Here is a 17,919-nt window from a genome sequence, read left to right as displayed (position 1 = left end):
AGAGGAGTTTTTGAGGGACTACTGGAGGTATGGCCTGGGATATCTTACTTGTCTGCATTTTTAAATATTTCCTTCTGGTCGCTGAAGTTTAGAGCTGTCAGGCAGTTTAGAAATTAAGAACCTCTGTTAGAGCCTCTTTTAACATAAGCAGTCTATAGTGTTATCAATCAAATGGTGTTTAGTGAAAGGATTTTGTTTCAGGCCTGAAATCAGGAAGAGATAAGGACAAAGTACAAGCAGACACTATGGGTAGCAGCTTGTTGAGACTTTTTTAGTTACTCGAGTACTGATGTCTAAAAACATGTGTGGCCTCATGGCCATGTGCTGCCTCCTGCCCAGCTTTGCTAGGCAGAAACAGTGAACTAAGTTCTCAGTGCTGCAGGGATTTGCAGGTTTCTTGGTGCCATTTACAGTAGCTGAAGTAGCCTCCTGTCAGTCAGGTGCTGCTCTCACTGGGTGAGAAGACAGGAAATTTTGGCCATGTTTGCAAAGTAATTTCAACAGCTCTAGTACTTCTGAACTTGTAAATGAAATTGTAAATTTCCACTTTTTGTATTTTAGCTGTATAACTACAGGAAAAGTTCCCTGTTGTAAGTTTTTGTTGTTTCTGTATTTTAACTACAATACTACTAGTTTATTGGTTTCCTCGGTAATTTTTGTATCCACAGACTTTGTCCACACTTTAAAAGTTTTATAAAGTGAAGCTATGGAGCAGCAGGAAGAAACTTCAAATTTTCTAGTGACATAGGACTACCCAGAGATGTTCAATCAAATGTCTGCTTGATGGTTCAGCTGGTCTGGTTAGCTGCACTGTGCTCGAGTTGGAGCAAAACTGGGATTGCCTTTTACATTTGAGAAGTTGAGCCCTTTAAACCATTTAAAAATATTTCTGTTCCTGGAAGCACTAAAGGCAAAGAAACTGTTTTCATTCAGAGTATGGAGAGACTGTAACAGGGGAAAGTAATCACAATGTAACAGTTGCACTTCTTTGGTTTGGCATAAGTGTGTGGGTTGAGGTCTCAGTTAAGGCATTTCCAATGTTTGCCCTTGGATGGTTCTTGCCTTAAACAAGTGGATAGAGGCAGTAAGACTCTAAATGGAAGATTTTGCCCTCATGCCTGCTGTACAAATCCAGTTCAGTGTTAGGAGTGGCTCCTACCACAAAGAAATGCAGAGCTGTGCTGTTTGGGTGCTGTGTCATGGCACAGTGTGCTCTGGAACCCGCTCTAAATGCCCAGAAGAGAGACAATACTTCATGGTGAAAGGGTGCAGCAGCTACAGCCAGAGAACTAAACTCCCATTTAGAGAGAGCATCAGGTGTATCTTTGGAAACCCATAGCAGTTCTCAACTATTGTGCAAGGTGCCTGAGCTCAAAATACCTGTTTTCAGAACTGTCTGCCAGCTGGGACCTTTATCTTACTCAGACATGCAAGATTAGAGGCTTATGACCATTTCTAGCAGGGTTTGTCAAGGCAGACTTGGTATCAGAGGCTAGCAGAGAGTGATTACAGAGGAAGGGTGGGAATGTGTTCTATCATGCAAACGCAGCTGGGATGGGAGTGGAGAATTTATTTTTGTTTAAAAGTTAATCCTCAGAGGGCCTAATATTTCCTGCCCAGCAACTGGGCTGTGTTCTGCCCCGTGCATTAGTCTTTGAAGTCTGCCACAGACCTGGCTGTATTTACTCAAATGCAAATCTGACCAGTTAGGGAAAGGAAAGTTTTTTCTTTCCCTTCTTTGGTAATTACTATGGGTAGTTCAGAAACCAGTTACTGGTAAAACTTTGTAGCAGAAACACAGAGAACCTGGTAAGAAACATTTCTTGCATGTTTTCTTGGATATTTTCTCTCAATAGTGCACCTGTACCAACAGAACAAGCTTAGCTCCTGTTCAGGAACAGACTTCCACTGAAACGTTTCTTCAGCAATGTCCCTGAGTTGTCTGCAAGCTTACAAACAGCTGTAGCCTCTGTGGTGGACACTTTGCAAGTGGGTTCAGAGATGCCATCCTCACCTGGCTGACTTCAGCAGTGAAAATACTAACGTGCATTGTGTTAAGAGCAGAATGGCTTCAGTCTGCACAGGGGCTAGAAAGTGCCTCAGCTATCCAAATTAGAGGAGATACCTTTCTTGTACAATCCTGACTTCACAGAATCTGGAACCAGGCTCGATCAGCCTTCAACCTACCTTTACTTCCATAGGAAGAACAGGATTTTAAGGGGAAAAGAGAGGAATTGAACCTGGGGGCTGAGAGAAGAGCCTATGGGAATAGTCATAGCTCTGTACTGCATTGTGCTCTATGGGAATAGTCATAGCTCTGTACTGCATTGTTCTGAATGTTCCATATTTCATGTATTTCCCTGTACATGGTAATGGCTATGAGCTTCCTTTGGGGGTTTCTGCTGTGATCAGTTGCTTCCTGATATGAGCAGCAGAAAACCAGGCTCTGTAACATTTTATTCATTTTCCCAGCAGTAAGAAGCAGTCAGTATTTTTGCAGATTATCTCAAATACTTGTTTTGCACAAAGTGTCCTTTACATTTCACCTGTGGCTTTTGGCCTTGGTTTGTTCTGTGTACCCAGCTGCAACCCCTTCACATGAAAAGCTTTTTGTGCAACAAATTCAGGATCAGTTAGCAAAATCAGAAGTCTGCATTTGTGTTCCTAAATCCTGATTTAGGCATGTAGGAACATATACACTAGGACTTTCCTTAGAGCTCTTGAATTCTAAACACCTGGGGCAGTGAACCCAGGCTTATTTCCCAAAAACTCACAGCTGGACTGGCAATAAAATTTCTAGAAACCATGGCCAGATACAGCTTCCAGCACACAAAGTCCTACTTCTGCTATCACTTGTGCAGCTTCTTGGTTTCATTGCATGTTTGGGCAACATGAGGAGGTTTTTACAACTCCAGTGAAATCCATTTAACCTTGCAGCACAGGTAACATAGTCTCAATCTAGCTGACACCACAGCTTCTGCCCCACTACAAGCCTAGCAGTGATTCTGTGAGACAACTTTATGACCCATAATGGAAAAAAATTACAAATCTCTCTGGTTACTGAGATGCATTTGTTTTCATGTTCAAGAAACCTGAATTGCACTGCCAGTTTCACCAATAATCAGGCAGGTTTTATCTCGCTGTAAGCAGAAACTGGCCTTGTGCTATACACTGTACACATTATCTAACTTGCTTCAGCTGCAATGATAAACATTGCAGAATCAAATTCAGTAAAGTTTTCCTAGCATTGAGGGTCAGACTCTCAGGTGTTTCTGTGCACTTCAAAGTGCATTCTGGGAGCTCTGCCAAGGCACTTTCTACTACTGAGAAACAGCAGCATTGTGCTGTTTAGTATAAGCAACAGAAGTCTCTACTTCTGCCCCTGTAGGTAGTACAGGCTGCAGGTAGTAGCCAAACTTGCCCTGTATTTTTAGCTTATGCTAAGATGCTCACCAGAGTGAGCAACAAATAAACACTTTAATCACTTGTGTGACTCCCTTTTTGCCATTGTGAGGTGATAATGTTGAATAATAAAGTTTTCAATGTGTGCCCTAGTACATTCTTGCCAGTTGATCCCTTCCATCTGCTTGTTATTTTATCAATCAAAATATTTTAAAATTCTAAAGACGTGAGGAGTGATAGGTTCTGCATGATGGCCATCGTGAATCAGAAGCCCAAGGTCAGGAGTGATAGGTTCTGCATGATGGCCATCATGAATCAGAAGCCCAAGGTCAATGTCCACGTCAGCTGCTGCTGTGTTCACTTATTTCCCTCCTGCCCTTTCTCCTGCTGCCCAGAGCTGGTTACCATCTGAAAACCTAAGTGGGGGAGTTCTTAAAGCAGGTGGAGATCCTAACTGTAAACACTGTGTTGAGGAAGGATGGAATAGATTAAGTAGGACTTTGGAAAGGCCATCTTTGCTTCCAGTGCTCCATAGTGGCTCCCCGAGGCAGTAGTGCTAACACAGTTTGAGAGGAAGTCATACCAGCAGAATTAGTGTCAGGATCAGGGATGACTGACCTTGAGCCTGGCAGCAGGTTTGAGGGGAAGGTAGAATTAGCACAGAGACCCTTTCTGGAAAGTTACTCAAGAAAGAAAAACTGTTTCATTAAGATACCTCTGGATTTAAACAGCTTCTTGGAAGTTGCTGTAACCAACTGTTTCCCTGAATTAACTTTAACGAGCTTTAATGTGTTTTTCTCTTTCAGGTGGAGTGCGTGGGATAGCACGAGGTGGTATTGCAGGTCTGACACTGACTGGTCTCTACGCTCTGTATAACAACTGGGAGCACATGAAGGGCTCCCTAGCCCGGCAGTCCCTCTGAGCAGGGAGCCAGTGCTGGACAGAGGACTTGCTTGCATAGTCACCAATCAAATCAGTTGTGAGATCTATCTGGTGCCCCTTCCTATTTTATTTACAATTAGCGTGAAACTGAAGGAAGCTTTGCTGGGAGGAACCTCTTGACACCACGTAGCTGGACTGGCCCTTTCCATCCCACCAGCCAGTTGCTGGAGAGGTAGCAATGTTTGTTGGACCTGCAAGTGAACAGAGTGGCCACCAAGACAGAGTCTCCCTGACATGCCCACCAGCTAGCCTTGGGGCAGAGCTCCGAGGTGTGCTCGAGTCCCATAGCTGCGCTGCCAGGTTGGTTGGCTAGTGCTGCCTGATAAAGTCTGTGTCTGTAGAGCATTCTCTGCAGTCTCAGTGTGCATGCACAGCCAGCCAGCCCTGCAGCAACTGGCACAGGGCAAGGCTTGTTATTCTGACAGCACCAGGCAAGCTGTAAAAAGGGACATCATCGTTAATAAAAAGGGTGGTACTTACTCAATGTTATTTCTATCCTTTGCTGTTTCTGCTACTGATAAGACAAAAATGTGCTGCATCCAGTGACTTATTGACAGACTTGTTTTGAAGGACCAGTGTGATCAGCTCCTGGGGGTGTGGAAGTGGACTAACAGGCTGATTGTGTCCTGTTGCATGGTTGTGGTGAGGCATACCAGGGCTTGACTCCACTCCCTTACTTGCTCTAATAATTAAGGAACTAGATGTTTCTGGATGAGGAACCATTGCTGTTGCAGAGCAGCTGTCAGTGGATTATCAGAACACTTGGGTGCTCCAGTATCTCAGAATTCATTTAGCCAACAGCTAGAAACCAAACAGTATAAAGACTCTTTTTGTTGCCTATTACAGGACTTCTACTTAGCAGGAAGCTTTTTGCCTGAAATACCATTTCTAGGTTATTGGCAGAATGAAGCCTGTGATAAACCTAAATCTTCTCCAGTGTTAAAATTAAGCCATGTACCAAGCATCATTTGTACATAAATTAAACAGTAAGTTGTGAATTAGTTCAGTAATTAGAGTTACTGTATAACAGCTCATTCCTTCAATGTTTAAATATTTAGACAGGTAAATTATTAAACAGGTCTGAAGACAATGTGAAGGCAGGGCAAGGGAAAAACTGGAAACTTCCTGCTCTGTAGTCAACTTAATGCAAAGTGAGAATTTGAGTTCTCCCTACTGAGACAGCTCTTGATAACTACAATGCACCCAACAAAAAAGTAGTCAAGGGAAGGTGGTAGCTCTTCCCTTCCTCCAAGAAGAAATGCAGCTTTGCTAAGAAACCTCCTTACGAGGCAGTCACTGAGACCAGCTTTTTGTAGAGCAAGTGCTCCAGCTAATGAGCCCTGACAGTTGGACAGCTTTGCTTGCATACCAGGCCATATTAGATGCTGTCAGTGCTGGGTTTTGTTAAGCCTTATGTTCCACAGTCTGTAGTGGGCTGCATATTGCTGTTGTGGTGGCAGAGCTGTACTTTCTAGCATGCATTTTCCAAGGGCTGTACCCCCAGTGAAACTGTCCCCTACTCACAGGCTGCACAGAGGTGATGTAGGCACTGGCTGTGCAGCACTGTCATGTTGAGACATCAGGAAAAGTGTGCTCGCTCTTCTGGGCTTTTTCTCTCCCCACTGGCATCAGCGAGTTCCTCCCCCCACAATTCCTGGTTGCCATTAATTGGACTTCTGTTCCTGCACTCTTGCCCTTGCTGGATGAAGGATTGAGAGCTGCTTTCAGGGCTGATGGTGGGCAGGGGTTGCTTTTTACATGTCAGGAACTCTGCAATGTATCTTTTAGGTTTTCTAGAGACTTTTTTCAGGACTAAAATATAACCCAGGAGCTCTCTACCCTAACTGAAGTGGGAAAACTGGGAAGTTTAATAAATGTCTTTTCTCCTTTAGGTGCACTGGAGATTATGTAGGAACAAGCTTTTTCAAGTTCAGAGTTAGCACAAACTTAAGGCTAGGCTGACTATTGAACAACTTAGCATTATCTGGTCTGCAGTAACTTCAGATTTCCTGGAATTGATTGCCTCAGGGCCACTGCTGAGTGCATTTTTCTGAAATAGCTGTATTACAGCTATTAAAGCTTTGGTTCATAATCTGTTTGTGTATGGAGTGATCCATAGTTTGAGCCATGGAATGGAATCACCATGGAGGCAGCAGTGAGGGAGGTGAATTGCATGTATGGAATACAGATAACATCGTTATGATACTCTATGTCAAGACATACCTTGCTCACAATTTAATGGCAACAGTCGTTAAGTTGCTACTTTAAATTGTGACCAACTCTATGTCAAGACATACCTTGCTCACAGTTTAATGGCTAACAATTCTAAGTTGCTACTTTAAATTGTGACCAGAGGTATATACAAGTTCAGTAGGAATAAAAGGAAGTAAAAGCAAGTTGTAAACAGGATTTGGCAAGCAAGTTGCATCCCTCCCATGCAGTGTTACGTAAGTTGTAAACAGGATTTGGCAAGCAAGTTCCATCCCTCCCATGCAGTGTTATGTAAGTGTGTGAGCATGAGAGACCTTGGCCATCTTGAAGAGTGAGGTTTTGATGCCAGTCATGGTATCTAGCTTTGCTCATGGATCCAAGGCAGCAAGGGAGGGAGCCTGAGAGAACAGGTGTAATGAAAGCTTTTTGAATCTTGTAAAGCTGCTTTTGCTTAGTCTTTGGGACAGAAAGGCAAACCACTTGCACCATTCCCTGTCAGCAGGTGGCTTCTCTTATGGCTGGGGTAATTTGTTGAAAATCACTGGTCACAGTAGGAGTCTCCAGCTTCACTGAAGTGGAAGCTGCTTCGGAAAACAGAAGGCAAATGTGTTAGGGCAGAAAAATGATCAGTGTTCAGAGCCTGTGTTTCCTGTGACTTCAGAAGAAGGGGGACAAATCCTTTTTTATGCTTTAACAGAAGGTTACCCCAGTGCTTAATAAATTCTCAATGGGAAATTGGTGTGTTTGAAGTGGAGCTTTGTGTAGTCCATGAGCATTGGGCTGTGCTGTTGAATGCTATCCAGCGCAGGGACAGCGCTGGGTACCACAACCCTCTTTGGTACTTCCACAGCATCATTGATACCTGTTGTGTGTTCCCTTTGGGTGGCTCTTCCCCCTGTCAGTCCCTCTCTCCCTGCCCTGTGACAACAGCTGCCTGACTTGTACCACAGCTGGTTTGGGGCCAAGGTTATGTGCAGACTGCTGCCCCTGGAACCCTGTGGCACCCTGTTCCAGAAGGGTATGAGAGGAGGGAAGAAGCATTCCTCAGTACAAGGCATCAATCTGGTAACCTTAGATATTCAAAGAAAGCTCCACAAATGCTTGAGAAGCCACAAATTACATTCTTTTCTCTTGATGCTATAGGATGACTATGGGAAAAAAAGTATCTTTTTCCCCCCATCGTTGAAAGCTAAACATTTGGCATACACATTCAGGAGTCCTGCACGTGGCTACTTCTAATGAAGACAGTACAAGGCATCAATCTGGTAACCTTAGATATTCAAAGAAAGCTCCACAAATGCTTGAGAAGCCACAAATTACATTCTTTTCTCTTGATGCTATAGGATGACTATGGGAAAAAAAGTATCTTTTTCCCCCCATCGTTGAAAGCTAAACATTTGGCATACACATTCAGGAGTCCTGCACGTGGCTACTTCTAATGAAGAACTTCAGTTTTTGGCATACACATTCAGGAGTCCTGCATGTGGCTGCACTTCAGTTTTAAAAAAATGTGTGCATGCACACCCACACATGACATTCAAGGTATTGTGGTTGCAAGGCTGCCAGGCCTAGCTGCCTTGTGAGAATGTTCTCTTAATGGAACAATGCAGGCTGGAGTTTAAAGGAATGGAACATCCTCAAAGGAGGAACCAATCGTGCAGGAACTCTGATGTTCAAAAAACCAGAAGAGCCAGAGAGGAACCCACTTCCAATTGCACAAGAAGAGGACCAAAAGCTACTAAAATCCATGAATCTCCTTTAAGTATTCAGGAATGATAAGGAACAAATGTGTCATTGTGTCTAAGCCTGCAGTTGTTACAGGAGCTGAGTAAGCCCTGGTGGGTCAGACACACCAGCTGTGTCCAGGGGCTCATCTTGCAGTGTGGTACTAGGTGTGTGCAGCAGCTTCCACACAGAGGCTAATTAAGCAACATGCCACAGCATTTTTTGTTGACCATCTTGCAAAAGAGATGTAACACACACTTTGGTTGCAATTATTTTTTAATGGAAAAGACTAATTAATGTTTAACATAAATATCAATTAGTGATAACAAGTCAGTTAAGTAAGTAAAGGAATACATACCCCCAAGTTTTAAAGGCTCATAATGAACTGACAAAGTAGCACACAAAACTACAAGGAATTAACAACAAGAGGTGGGCTGCACATCAATCACCTTCAGCAAGTTCAACTGCTAATCACATTAGGCTATTACTGGGGTTGGTCACAGTGCAGTCTTCCCATGCAGCAACAAGGACATGTTAAAGGGGAAAGTGAACTTCCAAAACCACTTTCTGCCCCCAGCAGAAAGCCCCAAGTACAAAAGCCTCAAGTGTTTGGCTGATGTTAAGCCCTTTGGGGTCTGTTTCAGATGTTCAGTGTCCCCCTTCTCAGGTTAAAAACTTCTGAACAAATGCACAGATTCCATCAGATGGGAATGTGTTCACACTGCAAAGTGATACCAAGGTCAGATGATGACAATTTCTTTTCTACAGGGTTGTGAAGAGCAAAAATCACTTTTACTCCCAGGCAGGCTGCAGGGATGGGAAGAATGAGAGGCTGTTTTATGGTCATTAAGATCAATTTGTTAAATGAGTAGAAGCTACACCAGGAACTATGCAACTTCACAGTTTTTTTTCATAGAGGCTGACAGGCCTGATCCACATTTCCATCTAAAATCTTTGTACTCTTTGCTATGGGCCAAAAATGCTAACTATTCGAAGAGGTATTGCTCATATTATGTCCACAGCTAGAGAGATCTGAGTGACTGGAGCCCATTTTCACATGCACAGTCACATGGAAATCCACAGAGTAAACACCTTTTAGCTGCACCAGTGAGAGCCACAGTTTGTCAAGCTTCCCCATTAAACAACATGACATCAAACTGCTGAAGGGCATTTAATTCCCCAAATATTACCTTTAAATATTATGTGGCTAAGATGCCTGCTTTCCAGTGGTTTAGTCAATAAAAGAACTAGCAGAAACACACACATTTCATTTTACAGCTTTTTCAGTGATATTCAAGTAGTTATTAAATGCTGGGGACATGGTAGGACCTGATCTGCCTCTGCATGAAAATTAACACACTGCCCTGTTCACTGAATGGCTTGAAAGTTTTCATTTTAAAACAAGTTACCAATTCTGTCATGTGTCAGGTCCCATAAATCCATGTCTTTTTCCAAATCTGGACTACACATAGCTGGGAGATGCACCAATACAAGATGCAAATGAAACCTCCAAAGTTAGCAACTGCTCAATAAAAGAAATTGCTTCCAAATACAACCTAAGTCACCCTGCAACCCCAGCAAGCTGAATCCCAACTCATGACAATATTGTAGCAGCTGAAAGGAACAGCAGGACTTTGAAAGTCACTGCCAAAGGTGAATGTTCACGGCACCAGGAAGATTTTGCTTCATACTTGCACTGGCTTCAACATACTACAAGTGACAACCCATTAAAGATGATCCTTGTATTCCCATAAACAGATAGGAATTTGCTAACACCTCTATAGCATCAGTTTACTTATGTTCGGTGGGTTTACATTTCAGAATTAATCATTAACAAAAAGGCATCTTCTGCACCATAACTCTGTTATAGGAGGAATCTCTCTCTCTGTTATAATCTTAGAAGAAAAAGCAGATGGCCAAACACAAAACACAAGAATTCAGCTGGCTGCAGTCACTCAGCACGTGCGACTGATAGCAGGAACGAGATCATTTCCACACTTCCAGTTCTTCACATCTAAACAATTTTAAAATGAGGTTATTCTCTTTGATAAATAGAAAGCAGCACTTTGAAAAAAAAACAACCAAACAAAACAGTATAAGATACCATGGGGAAAGAAAAAAAATCATACTAAAGTTCTTCCTAGAACTGAGTATCTTGCCTTTTAGGGTTTGAAGCTTTCCTGCTAAGGACCATTTCCATGATTTCAAAAACAATGATAAAGTTACCTTGGCAGCAAGGAAAAACATGATGTCAGCTGTAAATACATTACTGATGTAAACAAGAAGCTGCCTGGAAATTTGCACATTAATTGCACATTCTAGTTACAAGCAAACTAAGTGTCAATCAGGTGAGTAATTTACACAAGAACATAAGCTTGTGATCAAAAGAGAAGGAATCATGACAAAGGAGAATGGTCCAAGCTGTTAAAAAGGTCTGTAAGGAGGAACTTAAAACACTGTTAAACTCTAGACTTAGATGATGACCATTAGCTGCCAGTGCCTGTGTTCTGTACCCCCAGCTTAGCTGTTGTAATACACTGTGCATCCTACCTGTAAAGGAGACCGATACAGCCATTTCTCATTATCTCCGCCGAGTTTCATACAGGCAAAAAGGTCACAGACTGTAGGAAGGCCAAAGTCCTGAAAGAACAGTCACCTTAATCAGTGATCCCCAAACATAAATATATTCTGATTATTTTCAATAAAGCGTTCAAAACCAAAACAGAAACGTGTTCAAAATTAAAATCAGAAGCGTCTTCCAAGCCTTTGAGATGAATACTTTCTTCATTTAGCAAAACATATTAACTTGTTTTGTGTTAAGTAATTAATAATCATGAAAACATTCCAAGAGATATGAAACCTAAGAAGTGTCAGTCAGTATTATCCAGAAGAGCTATGAGTTTGGAAGAGAAGGAAGTCATTAAATTCAGTAAAACAATAAACCCAGTACATAAGACACAGCAGTAACAAAACCTTGGGCTCACCTGTGCTTTCTTGCGCAGAAGCCACTTGTCTTCCACTGGAGGCGTGTTTGCATTTTCTAGGTCATTTGAAGTCAACACCCAACTGTTTACATTCAAGGGGAGGTGGAATGGAGCCAAGAGGTCTAGGAAAGGACTCTTGAAACTATTGTCTGCTTTTTCTCGACTCGCCTTTTCTTCTGCACTCTCTGCTTTGTGCTCAGCCTTGGCCAGCCAGCTTGTCAGAGGCCTTTCCAGCAACACTTTCAAGGGTTCTGCGATCTCTGCTGAATAATCTGCTTTCTCTGCACTCACAGGTCCCCCTGTGAGCTGCTGTGTGGGGTTAAGCCAGGTATTGGCAGCAGACTTGATCTTCTCGTGCTCAGGGTCTGGTACGTCTTTCTGGCTGACTGGAACTCCATTTTTATCCTTCCCATCTTTCTTCAGAAGCCATTTACAAAGAGCCTCTTTTCCACAGTTTTCATCGCACACGCATTCCGAAAAGCTGGAACACAGCTCATTACCTTTGCACACATCTTCCACTTTAAAGGGGGCCTGGGGATGCTGAAGAAGCCAAGCATTCACAGCAGATGTAGTGGGTGATTTCTTTCCATCAAGATGCTCATTCAGGCACTTCAGATTTCCCAGGTTCTCAATTTCCACACTTTTGATCTGGCTGCCACGACAACTGGTACATGTTTCAGCTTTGAGGAGCCAATCATTCAAATTGCGCTCTTCCCTAAAAGGTTTAAATTCCCACTTCCATTTCTCATTTGAAGCAGTACTTCCATTTTCCGTGTCAGGAGTAAGCAGCCAGTCAGAAAGGTCCATCTCTTCTTGTCCAAGGGATTCCAATTCCTCCACCTTGTCAACAGTGGAGAAGGATGAGTTGAAAGTAGAGGTGGAGTCCTTGCGGCCAGGGGGGGAGTCTGTCTTCCCAGCAACATCATGTTGATTCTGCAGGAGCCAGTTCTCCAAATCTTTCAAATTTCCCCAAGCTTGCTCAAAATAACAGACTTTGGGAGAATTCAAATCCTAGTAAAGACACATTGAAATACATCTATTAACACTAAAAGGCAATGGTCAGTAACTTCGCATAGTTACAGCTTGGAGCATTCAGATAATAAGTGCCAAAGTATTAGTTGAACATGAGGCAGAATGCAGAGCATTACAGAAGGTTTAATTCTCACCATATTCTGCCTGTAATCAGATACTGTGTAGTAAACACTAGGTTAGTGCACAGAAGGCTTACCTGGCTGGGCTCCGACACACACTGCTGCGTAACCCATTCCTCCAGATTGGTGCTGGGAACATAGGGAGCCTGGCGAACACCCACAGGTCTGCTGCCAAGTAACCAGTCAGCCAGGGAGGCACTCACTGTGCCACACAGTGTCTTCTGCTGAGAAACAATGTTCTTGGTCATGAGAAAGTCTAATTCCCGAGGCAATCTATGCTGAACATCAACACAGGCATTCAACATGTGTCAGTATTTCTGCACCAAAAGACAAACCGGTCCCTTCTAATTATCAAAAGTAAATCTTCAATTGCCTATATGCCTTGAAGCCACTGCACTGGGAGACTGTTCTGTAATCCCAGATTCTTCACAGAGCAAATTACAAGAAAGGGAAGCAACAACTTCTAAACCACACAGCCCTGAGATGTGTAACCAGCCACAACCCTCCTCCTGACCCCAGTTCCCATTACTAACTTCCTACCCTCCTTGCCTGACACTGTCTGTGCAGAGCCCAACACAAGATTTCCAGTTAGTTTCTGTATTAAAAGGAATTGGATAATTCCAAGTCCCGGCTTAACAATGTCAAGGAACAGGCAGTTAAAAAATTCTGACTGATAGTCACACTCCACATACACTTTCACACTATGTTCCTGCATGTTCCTGTAGCAGCTACAACATCAGACCACTAATGCTCACCACCACAGCCACTGTTACTGGCTGCTTAAGCATCCTAAGAACCAAACAGAAGTCACTACTCAAGCAGACTCACACAATATGCTTGAGTTCTCCTCTTTCCTTTAATGCAATTAAAGACTCGCTGATGTGAGTGTTAATCTTACCTGCTCACAGTTCATCAGGGCACAGTTCTGCCCTGGGAACCAGGGAGCAGCACTCTCTCTCTCTGAGGTTTGCTGAAAGAAAAGTAAAAGTTAATTTAAATCTCCATTTTTATCCAGTTTCTAGGACGAATTCTATAATAAAGCAGAAGTAATGTGCAGTTACAACCAATTGGTCAGTGCTTAATGGCTAACAAATGTTCTCATCACTTACAAACAGAATGGAGAAAGATTGACTATAAAAATACTACCTTCAGTTCACTTTCTTTAAGAGAACTGTCTCCACTAATACAGGAAATATGTTGCTTGCATAAGAATCTCAAAATCCATTTTTATCACAGAAAGCCCTCCATAGTGTATTAACTATTGCTATCTAAAGAAAACAGCAAGATTTCGACTGCTGGAATAGAGTAAGAATACAGTAGTCATTCCCTCATCCTCTGCCAAACTACATTAAAATAACATGTACATAACCAAATAACTCAACTCAATGAAAATGAAAACATGCAATAGTTAATAAACCACTGTGTACTTATTATACACTTAAAACTCTATGACTCCTACACAGGATCCATTCAAACTGTAACTAAAACCAGAAATTCCACTTGGAACATATCATGCTACTGAAAAAAAAACTTCTTTTTTTTGAGGCAAGTATTCCAACCCAGGAAAATCTTGATGCATACCATTGTTTTAATTGAACCAAATGAGGTAATAGCCTGGCGAAGGTAAGATGTATCAGCCTCAAAATTCAGGATGGAAGACTCTTCTGGTTTAAGAGTAAGACTCGCCAGTCTAAGAGAGAAAGACAAAGACAAAAAAAAAAGTAAAATCACAGTCTTCATCTGTCCTGTTTTAGAAGTCTGTCCATTATTTCATAAAAGGCTTCCAAGCTGAACTTGCCACTAATTAGGGAACAAAATAGGCTTTTAATACTTGCATGCAAGAAAAAGATGCTTATCCACAAACCAAGAACAGAATAAAATGCCAGCAAAACACAAGTTTTACCTTCTTACGACAACTGCCTTCAACAACTAATACTCAAAAATCTGCATAGATGAGTACCTCCCCTACTCATTACAGTCCTGTTTTTTCAATCTAAGATTTAAAAAAAACCATGACAGGAATCATCTCAGACTGCTTTAAAGAACTTATTTCTAGGAACCATTAAAAATGGAGGAACAGTAAGTGAAATCTATTACTAGTTCTACTGGAATCAAAAATCGGATTAAATTCGCAAGTCAAAATAAAACCAACTGTGTTAACTTGCATCATAAAACATACTTACCTCTCCAGGCAAACTGAAATCTGGTTTGCTAGTTCATTGCTATAGGAGCGTTCCAGCTGATGAATAAGGCAATTGAACTGTCCCAAATACTGCATGGAAGACAAAACACATGTTCTTGTTTTGGCTTCTAGGACTCAAACTGTGAAAATACTTGCAAAGACAAAGTTTGCATTAAAATGCCAGTGCAACAAGTGAGAAGCAAACCTCACCCAGTAGAGCTGCTGTGCCTGCTGCTGCAGTGCTTCCTCTTTGAGCTGCTGGATGAGGTCCACCTGCTCAAACAGCCACACCTCGCGGCTCCGCAGGCATTCCAGGTGGCGGCTGATGTGGCTGTGGATCTTTGCTTTGACCTGGAAGGTAACACGGACCATTTCTGCAACATCTCTCAAATGCCATGAAGAAACGTGTGCTGCACTGATTACAAAATACTATTTGTCAGAGATAAGTAGTATTTTTGGAGAAATTTATTTCTGAGAAACTACTCACAGCCACCCACAGCACCACACGACTCGAGATAGTAAAAGCTCCTAGGCTACCTTTAAAGAAGTGTCAAAGAACAAATGTTACTTGCCACATCTCTCTATTCTGATGTTTCAACCAACAGCTTTAGGAAACTCTGCACGCCTAAGCTAGTAATACAGGAATAGCTTTATCAAGAGCATGACCAAATGACACTGCTTGCAAGTCTAGGAAAATTTCAGACCATCATGTAAGTAAGTACATACTCTGGAATAATAAAAACTGTCATTAAAGTCGTGTTAGTTATTAAAACATTTTTTAAAAATAATTTTAAATTACCTCCCGCCAGTTCTCTTTTATCTGCTGCTCAGCTTTGACAATTCCAGATATAGCAGTTTCCAAGTCCTTCTTTGCTTGAAGGCACTTTGCCAGAGTCTCACTGCTGCAGGAATTTCTGTTTCTATCTTGTGGTGGACTCATTCTTGAAGTGTTCCTGAAACACAATGGAAAAACAATTTCTTAATAGTTTCTATTCCTCTTTAATGGAAGAGGAAGGGCATCATATGAAGAACCATCTGCTCTACTGCACTATGAAGGTGAACAAAAAACCTCTGAGACTCTGTGCGGATGCAAGTTTTCTAAACATAGATGAAGCTTTCTCCAGGAGCAACAAATGTCTCTTGAACCCACAGGCCCACGGAATTTGCACAATCTCAGGAAAACCAACAGACACTTGACAACAGCTTCAACTGCAGGAGCTTGAGCAATCCTCCCCTGCCAGCCACCTTCCTCCAGCTTTTATGCCTAGCCAGCAAACTCCAGAGCTGAGGGGCTGATCCAGGGAAGGTTCGGCAGCAATGCTGGAGCTGGGGCAGAATGGCCCAGCCAGAGCCAGGAAATGTTTTGGTCATCCTTTTTCCAGCTGCAGGCAAATGAACTGGCTCCCACAAACGAGAAAATTCCAACAGTTTGATCAACTGAAAACCCAACTGTAGCTATGCAGATCAGTCTTCACTAAGCTGCAAAGGCCAAAACTTGTAACAGCCCATTACTTTTGTCCTGGTCACAGCCCAGGTAACTTGTAACAGCTGCCCATTACTTTGGTCCTGGTCACAGCCCAGGTAATTTACTTAGCTTCAGCACAGCCTCCAGTAAAAGGGGCTCACATACAAGATTTCTACAGAAGTTATAGTGGTAAGGATTCTGCAGCTAAGGGAATAAAGATAATATGGGTTTCCAGTAAAAACAGGAAGGATCAATGTAAGCATTTTTTCTTATTTTGTATTTTGTTACTGAAGAGTGTGGATTCTCCTGTGAGTTTCCTGGGATTCCTGAAGCACTAACTAAACATTCATAGTAAGCATTCTATAGAAAACAAGTCCTCAGCAATGACAGCTAAGGAAATTCCCAGCAGAATTAAAGTGTACACGTGTACCAGTTTAAAATGTCACAGATTTTACCACTTCTCTGGAGGCAACTGAAAGGAGTGCTTTGAATAGACAAGATGACCACAGAGTTTCTGTTACTGAGCAGCTATTTAGTCTGAAATTTCCATTCCCCAAGATAACAAACTGCAACCCACCAGACAGATATAAGTTGTGAATTTCAGAGAGCAGAGGGCTAGGAGTGGCTTGCAAGTGGAAGCTGACAGAAAAAAAACAAGGTTTGCTGCAGGGCAGCAGCAGAGGCTGCATCTCCTCTGGCTCCTCCACACCACATGCTTCCTGTGTCTCCAGTGCCTCCAGACATGAGACATGGAGCAGGCACAGAAACTACCCCAAGCCCTTGCAACTCAGTTGCATCTTCACCATAACATCTCATCTTCTAGGAAGTGCAGAGCACAACTACAAGAGAAGTGAACTGCAATGTATTTTTTAAGCTTGCTATTCTACACCAAACTAGAGAGGGTGCAGAAGTCCAAAAGACATCATTCTCCATTCTGTGTTATGAATCCCACTTTTGTCCCTGTATTTGCATACTCTAATTCATTTGCAGGTTCAATTCTGTAAGCTTTCATGATCTTCACCTTGCTAGCAATATTCAATAAAAGGTAAGCATTCTCTTCATAACACCCCTTAGACTTTATCTGGCTTGTCAACTCTCATGTACAACCTACAAAAAGGTGTAAGTGGGAGCCCTAGCTCTCAGATGTAATCTAACAGTATTAATGCAAAGGCAGCAATACATTCAGCCAAATAAACAAGGGCATCAGGTACATTAAAAGCTATCATATACTCAAAAGTAAACAAAGACTATCATATTATTATTTTATTCATTATATTCTTACCTAACAACCAAGTCAAAGTCTGAGAGGCTAAATGTAATTGCTGTGTTTGCTCACGTAGTAGATAATTTTCATAAAAGTTGTAAGTACAGTATGTTAAGCCCAAAGTTAATGCTGTGTTATCATTTACATGATTTCTGAATTCATGCCACGAAGGAATTGGGCTGAGTGCCTGAAGAAATGCCACTTTTTCATGCTCTGTATTAGCAACTTCACATTGGCACAGTAAGATTTAAGAAACATACATGTGCCTCTCTAATGAAACTAGTGTGTTAGTTGCTTTTCTGGGTTTTTGTTTGATTGCAAGAGACTGACTCCAAAACACACCCAATGAATGCTTCTTTCCCCTAGCCAGCCAGCTCTTGTTAAAATGGCTGTTCTTATGCTGTGTCAAAACCCAGCCAGTAAAACTCACATGACAGCTGAGGGTGAGAGCCAATCCACCCTTCTTTTCAATTCCCACAAACCTCTGACAGAACTAAGCGGTGGCAACCACCTATTTCCTTGCTTCCCAATTATCACCACGTAGGACTCGGAATTGACAACGTTTTCAGATCCCACGCTCTGAAACACCCGAG

The 17,919-nt window shown here is 42.2% G+C and overlaps 2 protein-coding genes across 2 annotated transcripts in view; one reads left to right on the top strand and one right to left on the bottom strand.

Moving 5' to 3' along the window:
• The window catches only part of TIMM23 (translocase of inner mitochondrial membrane 23 homolog (yeast)), a gene marked incomplete at its 5' end in the record, with an annotated part of 14,637 nt that extends 9,935 nt beyond the window's left edge, over positions 1-4,702 (top strand). The window contains one exon of the mRNA XM_009078227.1: positions 4,209-4,702. Within this exon, the coding sequence (XP_009076475.1) occupies positions 4,209-4,324 (116 nt within the window). The remainder of the gene's footprint in view (positions 1-4,208) is intronic.
• Positions 4,703-10,281: 5,579 nt separating this feature from the next.
• NCOA4 (nuclear receptor coactivator 4) lies at positions 10,282-15,550 on the bottom strand. The gene is made up of 9 exons (XM_009078226.1): positions 15,397-15,550; positions 14,808-14,948; positions 14,599-14,687; positions 13,997-14,105; positions 13,314-13,385; positions 12,493-12,639; positions 11,265-12,275; positions 10,831-10,920; positions 10,282-10,294 (listed from the first exon to the last, which is right to left on the bottom strand). Exons 1-9 carry the CDS (start codon positions 15,535-15,537, stop codon positions 10,289-10,291), a joined length of 1,806 nt encoding a protein of 601 aa, XP_009076474.1. The 5' UTR covers positions 15,538-15,550; the 3' UTR covers positions 10,282-10,288.
• Positions 15,551-17,919: the final 2,369 nt, after the last annotated feature.

The sequence above is a fragment of the Acanthisitta chloris genome, unplaced genomic scaffold (genome assembly GCF_000695815.1).
Source record: "Acanthisitta chloris isolate BGI_N310 unplaced genomic scaffold, ASM69581v1 scaffold777, whole genome shotgun sequence".
NCBI classification, from domain to species: Eukaryota; Metazoa; Chordata; class Aves; order Passeriformes; family Acanthisittidae; genus Acanthisitta; species Acanthisitta chloris.
This window is presented reverse-complemented; position numbering and strand designations above follow the sequence as displayed.